The 17,339-nt window shown below is 36.7% G+C and overlaps 2 protein-coding genes across 4 annotated transcripts in view; both read left to right on the top strand.

Moving 5' to 3' along the window:
* LOC137037248 (pleckstrin homology-like domain family B member 3) overlaps positions 1-2,068 on the top strand; it is a 28,842-nt gene extending 26,774 nt beyond the window's left edge. For all 3 annotated transcript variants that reach the window (XM_067411094.1, XM_067411103.1, XM_067411086.1), the window contains exons 15-16: positions 1,303-1,388; positions 1,579-2,068. In XM_067411094.1, the coding sequence (XP_067267195.1) occupies positions 1,303-1,388; positions 1,579-1,713 (221 nt within the window). In that variant the 3' untranslated portion in view covers positions 1,714-2,068. The remainder of the gene's footprint in view (positions 1-1,302; positions 1,389-1,578) is intronic.
* A 1,524-nt stretch (positions 2,069-3,592) lies between these two features.
* On the top strand, positions 3,593-13,929 carry LOC137029647 (polyadenylate-binding protein 1A-like). Its single transcript, XM_067399294.1, has 14 exons — positions 3,593-3,749; positions 5,931-6,124; positions 6,203-6,318; positions 6,391-6,530; positions 6,617-6,711; positions 7,584-7,721; positions 8,798-8,893; positions 9,011-9,286; positions 9,370-9,448; positions 10,820-10,903; positions 12,138-12,268; positions 13,493-13,553; positions 13,643-13,773; positions 13,852-13,929. The coding sequence occupies exons 1-14, from the start codon at positions 3,632-3,634 to the stop codon at positions 13,927-13,929; spliced, it is 1,737 nt and encodes a 578-aa protein (XP_067255395.1). The 5' UTR covers positions 3,593-3,631.
* Positions 13,930-17,339: the final 3,410 nt, after the last annotated feature.

Raw genomic sequence — 17,339 nt, 5'->3', positions numbered from 1 at the left:
GCCAAACAGCAGCAATATGAGACATTTTCATATGTAATGTAATATCACAGTTCAAATTGCAATATATGACATCTTTTAGTCATATACTGTATATGTATATTGTATATATACTGACATAAATATATATATATATATATATATATATATATATATATATATATATATATATATATATATACTGCCCTCCAAAAGTTTGGAAACACCCCTAACAAAGTGTGGTTTTGGATGATATCAGCATAAATCCTTATCATTTTTTGGTGCAAATACATGAAAGTAACTTGACATTATCATTGAAAACCAGCAATAATCATTTCATTTTGATTACATAATAATGTCAATATATACATGTCAAAGTCAGACATGCCCCTTTGCCAGATGTGATGCCTGGTTACTGGTTTAAACTTGGCCCAGGTTTGTAAAAGATTTTTGGATCAACACACCTTTATAGCTTCAACAATTGATTGAAAATTAAGTATAGAATACAATGAACCAATCAGAACCCAGTTTAGGTCAGATAGCTGCTAATGCTGGATATTTTGATGAATTGAAAATTTAAGTTTTTTCTATGTATTAACTGTTAAAGTAATAAAATATGTTTTCATAGTTTGTGTTGTCCCTTATCAGTGCAAAATTATCACAAATTAAAAAGGATTCATGCCAATATTGTCCAAAACCCCACTTTTCTAGGGCTTCTCCAAACTTTTGGAGTGCAATGTATATATATATACACACAGAGTAAAATCATAATAAATAATAAAGAAATATATATTTTATCTGTTTACCTGCATGTCAAACAGTGTTATAATATTATTGAGATACTATAGTTTTTGAATTTTTTATTATTTTTTATACAAATTTTTGTTAATGTTTTATTACTATTATTATTAATGTTGTTGTTTTTTTGCAATTTTATTAGTTGTCTTTTTTATTTTATAAAATGAGAAAGTTTAATTGTATGTTTTATTTTATTTCAGTAAATGTTTATTTTATTACAAGTAACAATTGTTTATTATATTTTTAGTTTTAGTTAACTATCATAACCCTGAATGTGACCATTAACTGACACCAGAGAACCGTGAACATGCAAATTTGTACTTATTATTACTTATTATGTATTGAAATATTAACTAATCTTTCTGCAATATGGGGGACTGCAAGAATATATATGACATCTACGGGTTTGGCTGAAAAAAAAGGGTTTGGATTAACAAGTATTTACAGTGTATAGTACACTTCAGCTGAAATCTGATGAATATCTGCTGCTTTCACATTGAAATCTCAATGTTCTTGTTGTTTTCTCAGAGCTAGATGAGAAGAAACTCAAAGGAGTAATTTACTTTCAGGCCATCGAGGAGGTTTATTACGATCATCTACGAACAGCTACAACAGTGAGTTCGTACTCCTCCTCATATGGAGTAAAAACTGACCACGACAGACACAAAACTGTAACTTTAACCCTAAAATCACATAGTCATTATATAGCAGTATAAATAGTTTAGCAGGATTTCTGACACATTTCTGTATTTCCCACGCTGACTGTGTTTGTTGCAGTAACGTTTCTCTTTTTGTCATTCTCAGTCTCCGCGGCCCAGTCTCACCTTCTGTGTGAAAACATACGAGCGGCTCTTTTTCCTCGTGGCCCACAGCGCTGAAGCCATGAGAATCTGGATGGACGTTATTGTGACTGCGACAGATGAACACAGCAGATACTGATGAACACATCCTGACACATGATGAGACCTGTAGATGAGATCGCTCAGGGACTTTAATGGATGCCACAACACAAGATGAAAGCAAAAGTCAGTGGAGTGGACCGTAGGAGCAAAGGACACTGGGATACGGTGTATAAACACTCATAAACAGATGGTCAGTGCTGAAATTGACCTTCAGTAGGTTTGTGTTCTGCTGCCATCTGCTGTTACACTAACAGAGCACATCACACACCTCACTCATGGAGGGTGACTTTGTGTTATGTTTCTTACACATTATTTATTATTGTTATATATTCATTTTTGTCATGTCTTTTGAAATTTTGGGGTAAAAATCCTGCAAAGTGTTAATAAACATTTACATTCCAAACAATGTGTCAGAAGTACCTCATGTGACCTTATACAACGGTTTCATCAACTACTAAGCCATCAGCTCAGTTATTCTGTGTACAAGCAGCATCTAAAAATAAATACATACATAAATTACATTAAATTAAACTTAAACCTAAAGGAAAATGCATCTTCTAATAAGACTCAAATATTTAATTCACTTAAAATTAAGATGCGTCAGGATTTTTATGCTGATATACTGATGTTTATCAGAAAGAAGAAAGTCATATACACCTAGGATGGCTTGAGGGTGAGTAAAGCTTGGGCTGATTTTCATTTCAAAGTGAACTAATCCTTTAAATAAAGTACAAATATCAAAAAGTTTTTCAATCAAGGCAATATCAGCGATGGTTCTGGCACTGGAGAAGCTCGTCAGGTGGTCGTGAAGCAGCATCTGAGTGTCACTGTCATCATGGACATTTAAAGATAAATTAGTGTCCTCCCCAAATGAGCTCATCCAGACTCTGAGCGCCCCCTTTAAAAAGCCCTGTTTTATGTGTCTTCCTCCACAGTTGTCCTCATCACTTTTAATCCACGGCAACATACTTCCTGCATACTTCTTATAAAGTTGCTCTAATACATGTTTTCTTCTCTACTTTCAGCATAAATAAGTCATCTGTAGAGTGATATGTAGAGCGGTCTCATCTTTATCTCTTTGACCTCTGTATAGCCGTTTCTGCATTTGCACACAATTATAACTCTGCAACACTCTCCAGCCCAACACACAGTACTACAGGGTGAATACTAGAAGACATATAAATCATATAAATATTATATTCACTGTATTATAAATAAAATACCTATGTAACAGTTACATCATTGCCCATATAAGGCTTTTCCAGGAGATAAAATAATAAAGCATTAGACATAATATTAGCTAAATGCATCAAATTATGAGGTCGGGTAATTGTATTCTTATGCATATTACACAACACACACACACACATATTATAAAAATGCAAAATGCATCTTTTAATAAGACTATGGTGGGGCTTATAAAATGTTTCTACCTATTAAAATGAACCCCCCTAATAAATAGTTGACTAAAAATGAAACTTTTTTCATGATTTACTTTTTTGTGGAACACAAAAAAGTTGTTATAATCAACTCGAGATCTTTTCCATGCAAAAAAAAAAATAAAAAAATAGTGACCGTGAGAAAAATAACACACTAAAAGTTTCATAGAGGAGTCAATAAAGCATGTGCACTACAAACACTGAATCTTATCGTGCGCTGTAATATTAAATATATACAATCATGCTATGAGTGCATATTAAAGCACGACGATTATGATAAACGGGATGTTTTTTTATGATTGCAGAATAAAGCACGATGATGATAAAAGGAATGTTTATTTATGATCTGACTGAATCTTTTAAATCCGATTCGTTGATCGTTAAGCGTTTGGTAGATTGAATCTCGGCTGCTTTGAGTTCTGCATCGATCATTTATAGATATTTGTCTATCTGATGAAGATGAGGGTGAGCAGCTCTCTGTATGTGGGCGATCTGGAGCCGGACGTGACTGAAGCCATGCTGTTCGAGCGCTTCAAATCGGTCGGTTCGATTCAGTCCGTCCGAGTCTGTCGAGACAAACTCACAAGCCGCTCGCTCGGATATGCGTATGTGAATTTCGAGCGACCCGCTGATGGTAAGATGATTGATATAGCTAACTATATTTATAACACTGAATTATCTTTGTTAAGGTTATTTAAAAAAAAAAATACAATTGTTTATGTTAGCTCAGTGCATTAACTGATGTTAATACAATTTTTAATTTTAAAAATGTATACATGTTTAAATCACACACACACACACACACACACACACACATATATATATAAAATTGCTGTACATCATGGTTAATTCATGTTTAAAGCTGCAGTCCGTAACATTTTTTGGTTAAAAATGATCCAAAATCAATTTTTGAGCAAGTACATAACCAGCCAGTGTTCAAAACTATCTCCTTACCTTAGCTCGATTCACAATGGTAAGCTTGTAATAATGTTTTATAATAAGAGCAACATGGTAGATTTCCGTGGGAAAAGTTCCTCTGTGCGTCATTACGCCACGTCCGTAAACAGAAAGGAAGGAGTCCAGGCTAGTCGGTTTTATCACGTGAGGATGCTGCTGGTAGCGGCACATTTATAGCCTTTTCTCACAGCAGCTGAAATAATTAAACTTATCATTTTGATGGCGGATTGTAATCCAGAAAGATCCAAATAACAATCATCAGTGACAACTGGAGATTCAGCCGTAGCTAAAAAGCAAAAGAATTCAGACTGTGAAATCTACAGGTAACGCTAATACACACTAAATACACAGTCACGCAGTGCTGATGTTGTTAACAATTTGAGAACAATATAACAGTAATAATAATTTGCACGGTTTGGCGTGATCTGAGCTAATTGTTGTAGGCCTAATGCTTTTTTCCTCAGTTGGTCAGAACAAAAGTGGCAGACATGTTACTTGTTCAGATGATATTTTCCAGTGAAAATTCTTATATTGGTCATACTTTCAAGACGTAGAATCTGTAATTCTGAAGTTCAGTATTCACACCGTTGCGGTGACTGACAGCAAGCATTAGATTCATCCGCGTTGACGAGCTGTGCCGACGCACAACGCACGTACAGATAACTGTTCCGCATATGACTGCAATCGCAGGTTTCAAACAAAGAGGAAAAATTGCGGACTGCAGCTTTAAGTAAATGTTAACAAATGCAACCTTATTGTAAAGTGTTACCCAAATATCTAAACATACTTAAGTCATGATAAATTTAGCAAAATGACTTGGTTTATCTTGTTTTCTGGGGGAAAAGGGTATCATGATGTGAGTTTATTTTTGAAACAAGAGCAAATATCTCCCATTGGGGACAGAAAAATAAACTCAATTCAAAGGGAAAACATGATTATTTGTCTGATTTCATTGGCAGATATTTAAGCATAAACTCGCTTCATTTTGATATAAAAATATCTAAACATTTTAAATTAAGATGAAATGAAAAATGGCATAAGATAAGTCTTGTTTAAAAACAAATATTGCGTCTGCTAATGGGGTCAGAAAAATAAGAGAAAATGAGATCATTTTTCTCAAGCCTGGACTGGCAGATTTTTTAAGCAACATTAAGTAAACATTACTGTATAATTTTATACATTAAGATTTCATCTTATGTCATTGTTTTTCACAAGTAAATATGTGACACTGGACCACAAAACCAGTCATAAGGGTTAATTGTTTTATACATCATCTAAAAGCTGAATAAATAAACTTTCCATGTTTGTTTGGACAGGACAATATTTGGCCGAGATACAACTATTTAAAAATCTGCAATCTGAGGGTGCAAAAAAATCAAAATATTGAGAAAATCACCTTTAAAGTTGTCCAAACAAAGTTCTTAGCAATGCACATCCACTCACAAAAATACATTTTTGATATATTTACGGTAGGAAATTTACAAAATATCTTCATGGAACATGATCTTTACTTAATATCCTAATGATTTTTGGCATAAAAGAAAAATAATAGATCATTTTGACCCATACAATGTATTGTTGTCTATCGCTACAAATATACCCATGTGACTTATGACTGGTTTTGTGGTCCAGGGTCACATATATCTTTATTTAAGAATGTTTACTTTAGATATTTATATATTTTTAGCAATGTATCTGGGACAACTTCTGCACATTTCTGATTGATACTTGTTTATTGATTTGGGGGGAATCAATAAACAAAAAGCATTTAAAAATCTGCACTTAGATGATCCAATTAGTCAAGAAATTCCTAATCACATTTGCTTCATTGTAACATGGGTTCTCCTTCACATCCTAGCCGAACGAGCCTTGGATACCATGAACTTTGACCTCATGCAGGGTAAGCCGATGCGTTTAATGTGGTGTCAGCGAAACCCTTCACTGAGGAAGAGCGGCGTGGGAAACATCTTCATTAAGAACCTGCAGAAATCCATTAACAGCGAGGGCCTGTTTGACATCTTCTCATCATTTGGAAACATCTTGTCCTGTAAAGTAAGTATCGTTCTCCACCTTCTCCAGCTCTGTTATACAAGATGCAGGAGACTCTGAAGCACGTTTCTTGTTATTAAGGTGGCTTGCGATGAAAACGGATCGAAAGGCTTTGGATTTGTGCACTTTGAGACGCATGAAGCTGCTGAGAAAGCCATCAAGAAATTAAACGGCATGTTGATCAACGAGCTGAAAGTGTAAGTCGTGACTAAACGCATCATGTTGAACTCGTGTTGAGTCTTGTAAGTTTCATATGTTGCACCTTTAAGGTTCGTTGGCCACTTCAAAACGCAAAAAGAGCGTGAAGCTGAAATGCAGATGAGAGCAAAAGAGTTTACAAACATTTACATCAAGAACTTTGGCACAGATGTGGATGCCAAGATGCTCACTGAGATATTCAGCAAATTCGGTGAGTATTTGTTATGTGGAAGTATAGATGAAACGTTTTTCTCTTGTTCTTTTGCATCTTTGACACTTTTCTTCCTTTGATTTTAGGCCCCACCCTGAGCGTTCGGGTCATGACGGATGAGAGCGGAAACTCTAGAGGATTTGGTTTTGTCAGCTTTGAGAGTCACAGTGATGCGAAGCGGGTGAGTGATGAAACAGAGGCTCTGTGCAGTGAACTAAACGAGTGAAAAGACTGATCTGTATGTTTGAGTGTTTGCTGATTTAAAGGGTTAGTTCACCCAAAAATGAAAATTCTGTCATTAATTACTCACCCTCATGCCGTTCCACACCCATAAGACCTTAGTTCATCTTCAGAACACAAATTAAGATATTTTAGTTGAAATCTGATGGCACCGTGAGGCCTGCATAGGGAGCAATGACATTTCCTCTCTCAAGATCCATTAATGTACTAAAAACATATTTAAATCAGTTCATGTGAGTACAGTGGTTTAATATTAATATTATAAAGCGACAAGAATATTTTTGGTGCGGCAAAAACAACAAAATAATGACTTATATAATGATGGCCGATTTCAAAACACTGCTTCAGGAAGCTTCGGAGTGTTATGAATCAGCTTATTGAATCAGCAGTTCGGCTGTTTGACACGCGATCCAAATCATGATTCATGATCCTGCAAAGGATCCTATAGGCAGCATTTGTCTGATTCTGTGTTTTAAACTTCAATATCATTATATTATATTATATTATATTATATTATATTATATTATATTATATTATATTATATTATATTATATTATATTATATTGTATTATATTATATTATATTATATTATATTATATTATATTATATTATATTATATTATATTATATTATATTATATTATATTATATTATATTATAGCACTTCTTCTTGTTGGAATTTTCATTGTGAATTGAAGAGAGAGAGTGAAAATGATGATTAAAAACTAATTTACGGCACCAAAAACATTACCATTATTATAAGTTGACCTCAAGGACAAAAATAAAATAAGACAATTATGTGATATAACCCCAAGGCGGTGGACGAATTGAACAGGACGGAGCTGAACGGCAGGCAGGTGTTCGTGGGCCGTGCTCAGAAGAGACGAGAACGTCAGGTGGAGTTGAAGCGGCGCTTCGAGCTGATAAATCAGGAGCGCATGATGCGCTATCAGGTACCAGTGACGGCTCTGAAACCCCCTGCTTTCATTACGCTGGTTAAAGGGCCATGCACACACACCAAGGATGATTTATAACGACAACTTTACAGTTTTAACAATCGTTCTAATTTTAAGAGATAAGGGAAATCCACACCATGACTCTAACGATAATGACACAGAGCAACAAAATTGTTCAAATCACTTTCAGAACAATTTTTTTTTTCAGTTGATAAATGATAAAAAACTTTGATAGCCAATCAGCTCAGGCATTTAAAGCAGCAGACAACAAAAACTGCAGTGCGTGTGTGTTAGCAACCCCTTCAGCCATGACTTATTCACGATACAGCACTAGCCTCGAGTACCTTATTGCTTTTATAAAACGGAGAGCACACAATACAAATATTAAAGCCAAAAATATGTAACAATGCAACTTTCATGAAGTAAACTCTTACTAAAAGCCTTCCTTCCGCCGGAAAAAAATTGTCCCTGACCGTGAACAGCAACAGAAGTTACATTATTACGCCATTAGATGGCGGCAAAGACTGTCTTTATGAGTCTGTCAGTCAGTAGCGAAGACTTTTACATTGAAAAGACTGAATTGTTGTGAACACAGAACAAGACGCAACTGACAAATGCTTTGACTATCGCTGTCAGTCACGGGAAAACCCCTTAACTGTTAAAAGGACAAGATAATGCATAGGACATTTAAACTGATTTTTTATTATGAACATATTACTGACCTGAAGGAAAATGATAAATCTGAATCTCTTTCTCACAACACTCTTCTACATAATAAGAAAGCTTCAATGAACAATATCAATTGAGAACATACAGTTTACGTTGCTAAGGGTGTTGTGTAGTGATACACAGAACCGTTGGGTAAAGCGATCATAGCCGTGTTTTATCGTGAATTAAACACAGCTATTGACCAATCAGAATCAAGGACAGGAACTAACCGTTTGATAAATAGCGTTATAGTTATCGCTGTAGTTATTGTTGTAATTATCATTATAGTTAACATCACAGTTCTTATTATACTGTAGTTATCGGTCCTGTGAATGGGTCTTAATGTGCTTTGATCATCCTGACAGGGAGTGAATCTGTACGTCAAGAATCTGAGCGACAGCGTGGACAACGAACTTCTCCTCAAAGAGTTCTCGCCATATGGGAAGATCACCAGCGCTAAGGTAGAAATTCATTTTTTTTTTTATTCATGAAGGAATAGTTGTGTCTTTATTTGATTGTAACCCAGTAAAGGCAAATGAAACACCTGCCAAAGATCCAGGAGTGTTTTTTCCGTTCAGGTAATGACAGACGGCGGCCGCAGCCAAGGCTTTGGATTCGTTTGCTTCTCCTCTGCTGAAGAGGCCACCAGAGCCATTACTGAGATGAACTGCCGCATCATCGACTCCAAGCCCATATACGTCTCTCTCGCCCAGAGGAAGAAGGAGCGTCAGGCCCACCTCATCCATCAATACATGATGAGAAGGGCAAGCTTCCAAAGGCAGCAGCTGATGCTAAACCCGCTGGTGGAGCCATTCCACCCGAAACCACACGCTGAGCACTTCATACCTCCACAGGTCGAGATTCACATCACCCACAGAGTGTGGAGAATACCACATGTGACGGGCTTTATTACATGCTTGATCTGTATATTTCACAGGTTCAGAATCACTCTTCATACCACATCACCCAACCTCAACCCAGAACTCAATGGGACGCACAGAGCATCAGCCCTCAGTGTGAGCAGACCTTCTTAAATAATACACAACAAATTTTATTTAGATTAGGGTTCATGAGCTGATCGTGCAAATGTAAAATAAAAAAATAAAATAAAATAAAAACAATCAAAATAAAACACAAAAATGTATTATATCATAAAATAAAAAATAAAAATAAACCATTCAAAATAAAACACTTATTAAAATAAAAAAGGACACTATGTAACTTTTTTGTTCAAAATTAACAAAATTTAAATAATTATGAAAAAAAATTAAACCAGTCAAAATAAACACTTACTAAAATTAAATCATAAAAAAATGTAAAATGAAAAGTAACATTATTTGAAATAAAAACAATCAAAATAAAACACGAAAATGTATTATATCATAAAATAAAAAATACAAATAAATTAAATCATTCAAAATAAAACACTTATTAAAATAAAAAAAGACACTGTGTAACTTATGTATCAAAATATCAAAAATTTTTATTTACCTGCATGTCATGTCAGCATTATGCAAAATCAGAGAACTGTAAACATGAGCGTGTTGCTAAATTATTGAAATAGTAATTTAAAATTAAGGAGGGTTAAAATATATACTTTAGCTCAAAGGGGTTCAGCTGATAAAGTTTGGGAATCCCTTATTTAGATAATGCTAGAACACATGCTAGAAAATACATGGTAGTATTTGTAGTAAACGCAAATATGGTGCAGCATGTGTTGAGGCCAGTTTGACATCAGTCTTTGTAACTGATTCATTGCATGAAACTGATCAGGAAGATTATTTATAAAGCAATCTTTAGTGGTAGAAGTGATAGTTCTACCATATTTGTAACAGGGAGTCGGTTCTGCAGCCTTGGCTAAATGTAGTATACACAAGACTAGATAATGATTTGAGATGTCGTCGCTCTGCTGCAGAATTTTAGTGTGACATTATTAGATGTAAAGTATGATTACGACAATAAGTGGGTCCTGACATGTGTTGTCTAACTCCAATAGAGTTTAGAATGCCTGTAAATGTCAATTCCAATGCGTCTTTTTCATTATCTACATGGATATGAAAATAATCGCCAACAATTAGGACTTTATCCGCAGGCGGTACTAACAGGCGGTAGTTAGCGGTACTAAATAAAGTCTGTATGGTGCCCTGGTGGCCTGTATACAGTAGCCAGCACAAATGTCAAATGAGATTTATCACGTACACTACATAAAGTTACATAAAGCACCATCACTTTGAAGGAATTATATTTGAAACTAGACTTAATAATAATATTACTATAAATTACAGCAACATCACCCCCTTTGCCTTTCAGATGAGGCTTGTGTTTATAATATTATAGTCTCATAACAGACTGAAGGCTCACTTTGTTTTTTTGTCTTGCAACTGCAGATGCCCAAAACACCCCAAGAGCCGTTCAGTCCACAGTGAGTGACATCAGACCCAAAACATCCACGATGAGCTTTCAGAGTGCAGGTGAGAGCTGAAACCAACCCTGGGTCCTAGAGTACCACAACACTGCACATTTCTGATGTCTCTGGGCCTGTTTACACCTGGTCCCTTCATGCATTTTTACTGATCAGATAGCTATCCAATTTGTTAAAACTGTTCCTTTTGGCCACATAATTTGGTCTCCACAAAACAAATATAAATCCGATCTTTAATTCCCTCCAACGTTATGTGCAAATTTAACAGAATTCAAGTCAACGAAAGCAAAAGATATGAGCTGCATTTTATTTATCATCAGGTAATTTCAAGATCAAATACCTCAATAGGAGAGAGAGCGGCATAATTTAGAATCAGAGAATCAGCATAATTTAATTAAAAGATAAAAGATAATTTAGTAGTGTGTAAGTTATAACTTAGTGTCCATTTACGTCAAACCTGAGCTAATTTGTAGCTTACACAAAGCTGGTGCAATCAGCCCCTGGTGTAAACAGGCCCTCTCTTATCTGACACTCATATTTAAGTTCTTGGGGCCCTATTTTAACGATCTAAGGTGCATGGTGTGAAGTGCATGGCACAGGTGCACTTAGGGCATGTCCGAATCCACTTTTGAAAAAATGGTCGGGCGCCAGGCACATGGTCCAAAAGGGTTGTACCTAGTCTCTTAATGAGTCATGGGTGTCTTTTGGGCATAACGTCCAATAAAACAATCAGAGTGTCATCTCCCATTCCCTTTAAAAGCCAAGTGTGCCTGCACCATGCCGGATTGCTATTTACATGGCAGAATACAGACACCTTCAACCTGACGAGTCAGTTTAAATACGTGTGTATTGCAACAACTGGTCAAATAATCAGCAAATTGTATTCGTCATTACTGCAAATGGGTAATTCTGATACATGCAATGACTATCCATTATGACATGTAGGTATTTTTATCTTTATGTACACAATAATAATCTTTTACATTGTAAAAGCCAACAATGCGTCAGAACACACCTTGTTTACGTCAAACCTGGATGTGAAAATGATAACTGCGTCGGGCTGAAACTAGCAAAAAACACTTGCGTTGCATCTGGCATCACATTGCGCCGGGTGTATGATAGGGCCCTTGGAGTCTTTACAAATGAGCTGATGACTTGAATCAGGTGTGTTTGATTTGGGAGACATGTAAAATGTGCAGTGCTAGGGGTCATTTGTGATCAGGATTGGGAACCACTGAGCTAGAGCTTCTGATGGATTTCTTTACCATCTGTCTTCCTCACAGCCAGTCACACTCACTGGACGCCCGGCACAGCTGCACCAGTGAACGGAGCACTGCAACACGCGTTCACACCTGAAGATCACAACTATCACAGGTTCACAAGCGCACCGCAGGAGCAATGTGCTGTGCAGCAGGTGAACATCACATCTCACTAAATGAGTCACTTACTGTCGTTTTATAAAAAAAACATTGTTTTACCGGTAAAAAAGTAAATGAAAACCATACTTGAGTAAAAATACAGATACCTTACTGTGAAAATGACTCCAGTACAAGTAACCAATTCCAATACGACTTGAGTAAAAGTCTTAAATTATCTGATTTTAACAGTACTGAAGTATTTTACTCATGCTGAATGTAGGCTCGGATATGCACTAGTCCTGAGAGACATGCCAGTGAAAATAAGAAACAATTGATTTGTAAGATGAGAAATCAAGTTTATTTTCTAAAATCAAAATCAAACTGAACACCTCAATGTTGCAATAAATCAAGGTCGACACAACAACCTTTTAAACATCTACAAACTCTCAAGTCTCAGTTAAGCTCAAGTGCACAAAAAGGTCATAAGTAAACCAGTATGCTTCAAAACGTTCTTGTCAGTAAAGTGGATAAATAAAATAATGTTAGGTAAAATTAAATAGTCAAAGTCTACTGTATGTGCTGGTTTGAGCCTCGTCACCAGCTGCAGTCATTTCCTCATCTAATAAATCAAACACCTGCGAATTCACTCGCATTCACGTAAAGTATCCTTGTTGACAAGTTTTGGGGGAGTGAAGGCAAAATGCACAAGAAATTGTACCTTCATTGACCTTAGATGGGGATATTGCTTCTTTATTTTAGAAACAAACTGCTGCAGAAAAAGTTTGCTGCCATGAAAAATGTCATTTGTAATTGCATTATTAATCACAAAAGTAGTGGAGTAAAAAGTACATTTACCTGCTCAAAAATGTAGTCAAGTAGAAAGTAAAAGTTGCCAAAATCTTTGATACTCAATACAACTACAAAGTAGCCAAAAAGATACTTAAGTACAGTAACTAATTACATTTACTCAAGTACTTTACACCTCTGGCGGTACATGAGTGGAGCATTCGAGAGGGATTGAGCGGAGCGCACTGTCATACAGTGGAAGGGCACTGTGGCTCTGCTTTGCTCACTAAATTTGTGGTAGTTGTCAGTCACGTAAATTACTGAACTCTGTGTGTAGAGAACAGGATTAAGCTCTGAAATGTGAATTGACAACCGAATTTAGCCATCAATAAAAGCCACCAAAATTAAATACTTTCCAAAAACTAAGTCATACAAACATAATATTAAAACTTTTTTTTTTTTTTTAACTTGTACATGTTCTTGTCCACATTAAGGTCCAGGAGTCTCTGACCGCATCCATGTCCAGCTCACCAGAAAACCTCAAACAGATGCTGAGCAAGTTTATTTCTGTATTATTGTGGCTTGTCGATATTTTAAAACTCTTTGTTTCCATTTTTTGAGCACATTTCTCCATACTTCAACAGGTCACAGCCTCTTCCCACTCGTCCAGGACATGGTAGGGCCCTTGGCGAATAAGATCACTGAAATGCTGTTAGAGATTGATGAATCTGAACTGCTTCAGTTGCTGCATTGTCATGAAGCATTGTTCAGGAAGGTTCGTTCCCGTTAGTTCAGCTTTGTTTGTTTTAATGTATGCTTTGTTTCTGTACTGTGTCATTTTGTGTGTGTTCAGGTGAATGAAGCTCTTGCTGTTTATCAGTCTTATCAGCCAGTGGAAGCGACACAGATATCATTCCCCAGCCCTGTCTGAGACAATGTCCAAGACCACAGCATAGTTTTTCATTTTAAAAAAATTAATATGCATTTGATTTTGTATTTCTTTTAATTTATTTAACAATTTAATGTCAATTTCAAAAATTATTCTGCATAAATATATTTGCATTTTTCAATGTCAATTAAGAAAATTGTTAATCAACAATAGCCTATAAATAAATATATTTTGCAGTTTTTGCTGGTTTGTTTTTTCCAGTGCATTTTTATTTTAAATGTTTTCTATTTTTTAAGTTTTAAATAGCAATGCCACATTTAATTTTACACATTAGAGTCAAAGAAGAGTTGAGGTACACCTGAAAGCAAAAATGATTGGCCACTCTTTTATTTGTTTAACAATATTATTATTGCATTTTAACTGCATTGTAATTCATGAGACAATCTTAGATAATAATATTAGATAATATTGTTCATAAAAATACATAATATGAACACACGATAAGCATGTTTTGCGCACTCTTGTTGTTTTACTCATTATTGTCATGATTTAATGAAAAAATAATATAGTAATTTATAGTAAATTCTATAGTGTTTTTGAATCATACTATAGTAAAGTACTTGAATTAATTTGTTGTGGTAATTCTATAGTTGCTATGGTAATATAACAACTAGTAATAAAAACAAATGACCCAATACTGTACTAAGTTTTCTACATCTATAAGGTATATTATACTACAAATTCACTACAGTTTAAACTAAAGTATACAACAGTATTATTTATTACAGTTTATTTTTTCGTGTGGGATAATGCATGCAGCTTTCTTATTGAAACACATGGGTTAGGCTATGCTGCCTTCACGTGCTATCGGAATTATCGTAAATATGAGTTTCCTATAGGTAAAAATTGCACATGATCGCGTTTTTTAATATCGTGTTTACCACTGGGAAGTTTGGAAATAACTTTGAAAGAGATGGGCGTGCCATAAACTTTACACATGGTGGAGGGGAGAACTACTGCTGTGAGAGGTTTGATTTATTCGCATTAATGACAAGCTAAATCGGTCGTGTCATTGATATAGTGCATATTTACGTATATGAATAATCATTTGAAGCGCGTTGTATGTTTTATACACAGCGAAAACGCATCGTGAATGTTTATATAGTTGTCAGTGCATAGGACATTAAATATCATTTTGTTTTTAATAAGATTTTTCCAATAAATAGGCAATAATATACCTGGTGTCTTCTATGATTCCTGTTTATTTCGACGACAAGGCACTTGAATGCAACAAACTAGCCAGCCAACAGCTGCAAGGTTCCTTCTGCGCGCGACTGTGACGTCACAGTCAGTCTGACGTCACAGAGTTGTCTGTGGAGCTCGGCGGGGCTAGGCTATATAAGGGGGATTTCTGCTCTGCTGTGAATTGTTCTGCGGTGATTTCTTCTGCTCTGCCGTGTTTTTTTTTTTTTTTTTTTTTTTTTTTGCTTTGCCATTATTTTGTTTGCTGCTTTGCCGTGATTTCTTTTCTTTTCTGTTCTGATTTCTTCTGCTCTCATTTCTTTTCTGCTCTCATTTTTTTCTTTTCTGTTCTGATTTCTTTTCTGTTCTGATTTCTTCTGCTCTCATTTCTTTTCTGCTCTCTTTTCTGTTCTGATTTCTTCTGCTTTCATTTCTTTTCTGCTCTCTTTTCTGTTCTGATTTCTTCTGCTCTCATTTCTTTTCTGCTCTCTTTTCTGTTCTGATTTCTTCTGCTCTCATTTCTTTTCTGCTCTCTTTTCTGCTCTCATTTCTTTTCTTTTCTGCTCTCATTTCTTTTGAATTGTTCTGAATTGTTCAGCCTCTTAGGTTTAGACCTTGACTTTCCATTGGAGTGGCTGATATGAAGACTGTTACCAGAGGTGACCAAGGAACTCATTACCAGGAACCTTGGAACTGCAATAGAGAAGGCTGTGATGTGCACATGATGTGCTCAGCACCATGAAGGCCATGATGTGGGGCAGTTGTGGCCAAAGATTGCAAGATCAAGTCTCTGTACCGTCAGGAAATGTAAGCTTTCTTCCACCCTCGTTATCCACAATTGAGGTGCCACCCAACCCTGATTGCTCCCCAGGCACCACACAACTGGCAGGAAATGTAGGTGGAGGGGGGTGAATAAACACCACTCTCTTCCACCTTCGTTATCCACAATTGTGGTGCCACCCAACCCTGATTGCTCCCCGGGCACCACACAACTGGCAGGAAATGTAGGTGGAGGGGGGTGAATAAACACCACTCTCTTCCACCTTCGTGATCCACAATTGAGGTGCCACCCAACCCTAATTGCTCCCCAGGCACCACACAACTGGCAGGAAATGTAGGTGGAGGGGGGTGAATAAACACCACTCTCTTCCACCTTCGTTATCCACAATTGAGGTGCCACCTAACCCTGATTGCTCCCCGGGCACCACACAACTGGCAGGAAATGTAGGTGGAGGGGGGTGAATAAACACCACTCTCTTCCACCTTCGTTATCCACAATTGAGGTGCCACCCAACCCTGATTGCTCCCCGGGCACCACACAACTGGCAGGAAATGTAGGTGGAGGGGGGTGAATAAACACCACTCTCTTCCACCTTCGTGATCCACAATTGAGGTGCCACCCAACCCTAATTGCTCCCCAGGCACCACACAACTGGCAGGAAATGTAGGTGGAGGGGGGTGAATAAACACCACTCTCTTCCACCTTCGTGATCCACAATTGTGGTGCCACCCAACCCTAATTGCTCCCCGGGCACCACCCAACCCTAATTACCAACCCTAATAACCCTCGAACAAGGTACAGAGACTCAAACTTGCAATCTTTGGCCACAACTGCCCCACATCATGGCCGGAATGGTGCTGAGCACATCATGTGCACATCACAGCCTTCTCTATTGCAGTTTCAAGGTTCTCCTGGTCACGAGGTCCTTCGGCTCCTCTGGTAAGTCTTCTTATCGGCCACTCTGTTGGTATGTCAAAGTCTAAACTCAGAGGTTGAACAATTCAGAACAATTCAATGCTCTGCTGTGATTTCTTTTGCTCTGCTTTCTTTTGCTCTGCTTTCTTTTGTTTTGCGGTGATTTGTTCTGCGGTGATTTGTTCTACGGTGATTTGTTCTGCGGTGATTTGTTCTGCGTTGATTTCTTCTACGGTGATTTGTTCTGCGGTGATTTGTTCTGCGTTGATTTCTTCTACGGTGATTTGTTCTGCGGTGATTTGTTCTGCGGTGATTTGTTCTGCGTTGATTTCTTCTACGGTGATTTGTTCTGCGGTGATTTGTTCTGCGTTGATTTCTTCTACGGTGATTTGTTCTGCGGTGATTTGTTCTGCGGTGATTTGTTCTGCGTTGATTTCTTCTACGGTGATTTGTTCTGCGGTGATTTGTTCTGCGGTGATTTCTTCTGCGGTGATTTGTTCTGCGGTGATTTGTT

The sequence above is a fragment of the Chanodichthys erythropterus genome, chromosome 2 (genome assembly GCF_024489055.1).
Source record: "Chanodichthys erythropterus isolate Z2021 chromosome 2, ASM2448905v1, whole genome shotgun sequence".
In the NCBI taxonomy this organism is placed as follows: domain Eukaryota; kingdom Metazoa; phylum Chordata; class Actinopteri; order Cypriniformes; family Xenocyprididae; genus Chanodichthys; species Chanodichthys erythropterus.
Note: the sequence above shows the minus strand (reverse complement) of the source record. Positions and strands in the feature narration are given on the sequence as shown.

Coding starts and splice junctions, on each gene's coding strand:
- LOC137029647 (XM_067399294.1), top strand. CDS start 3,632: ATGCTGTTCGAGCGCTTCAAATCGGTCGGTTCGATTCAGTCCGTCCGA. Junction 6,712..7,583: donor GTCACAGTGATGCGAAGCGG/GTGAGTGATGAA, acceptor TATAACCCCAAG/GCGGTGGACGAATTGAACAG. Junction 9,449..10,819: donor ACAGAGCATCAGCCCTCAGT/GTGAGCAGACCT, acceptor TTGCAACTGCAG/ATGCCCAAAACACCCCAAGA.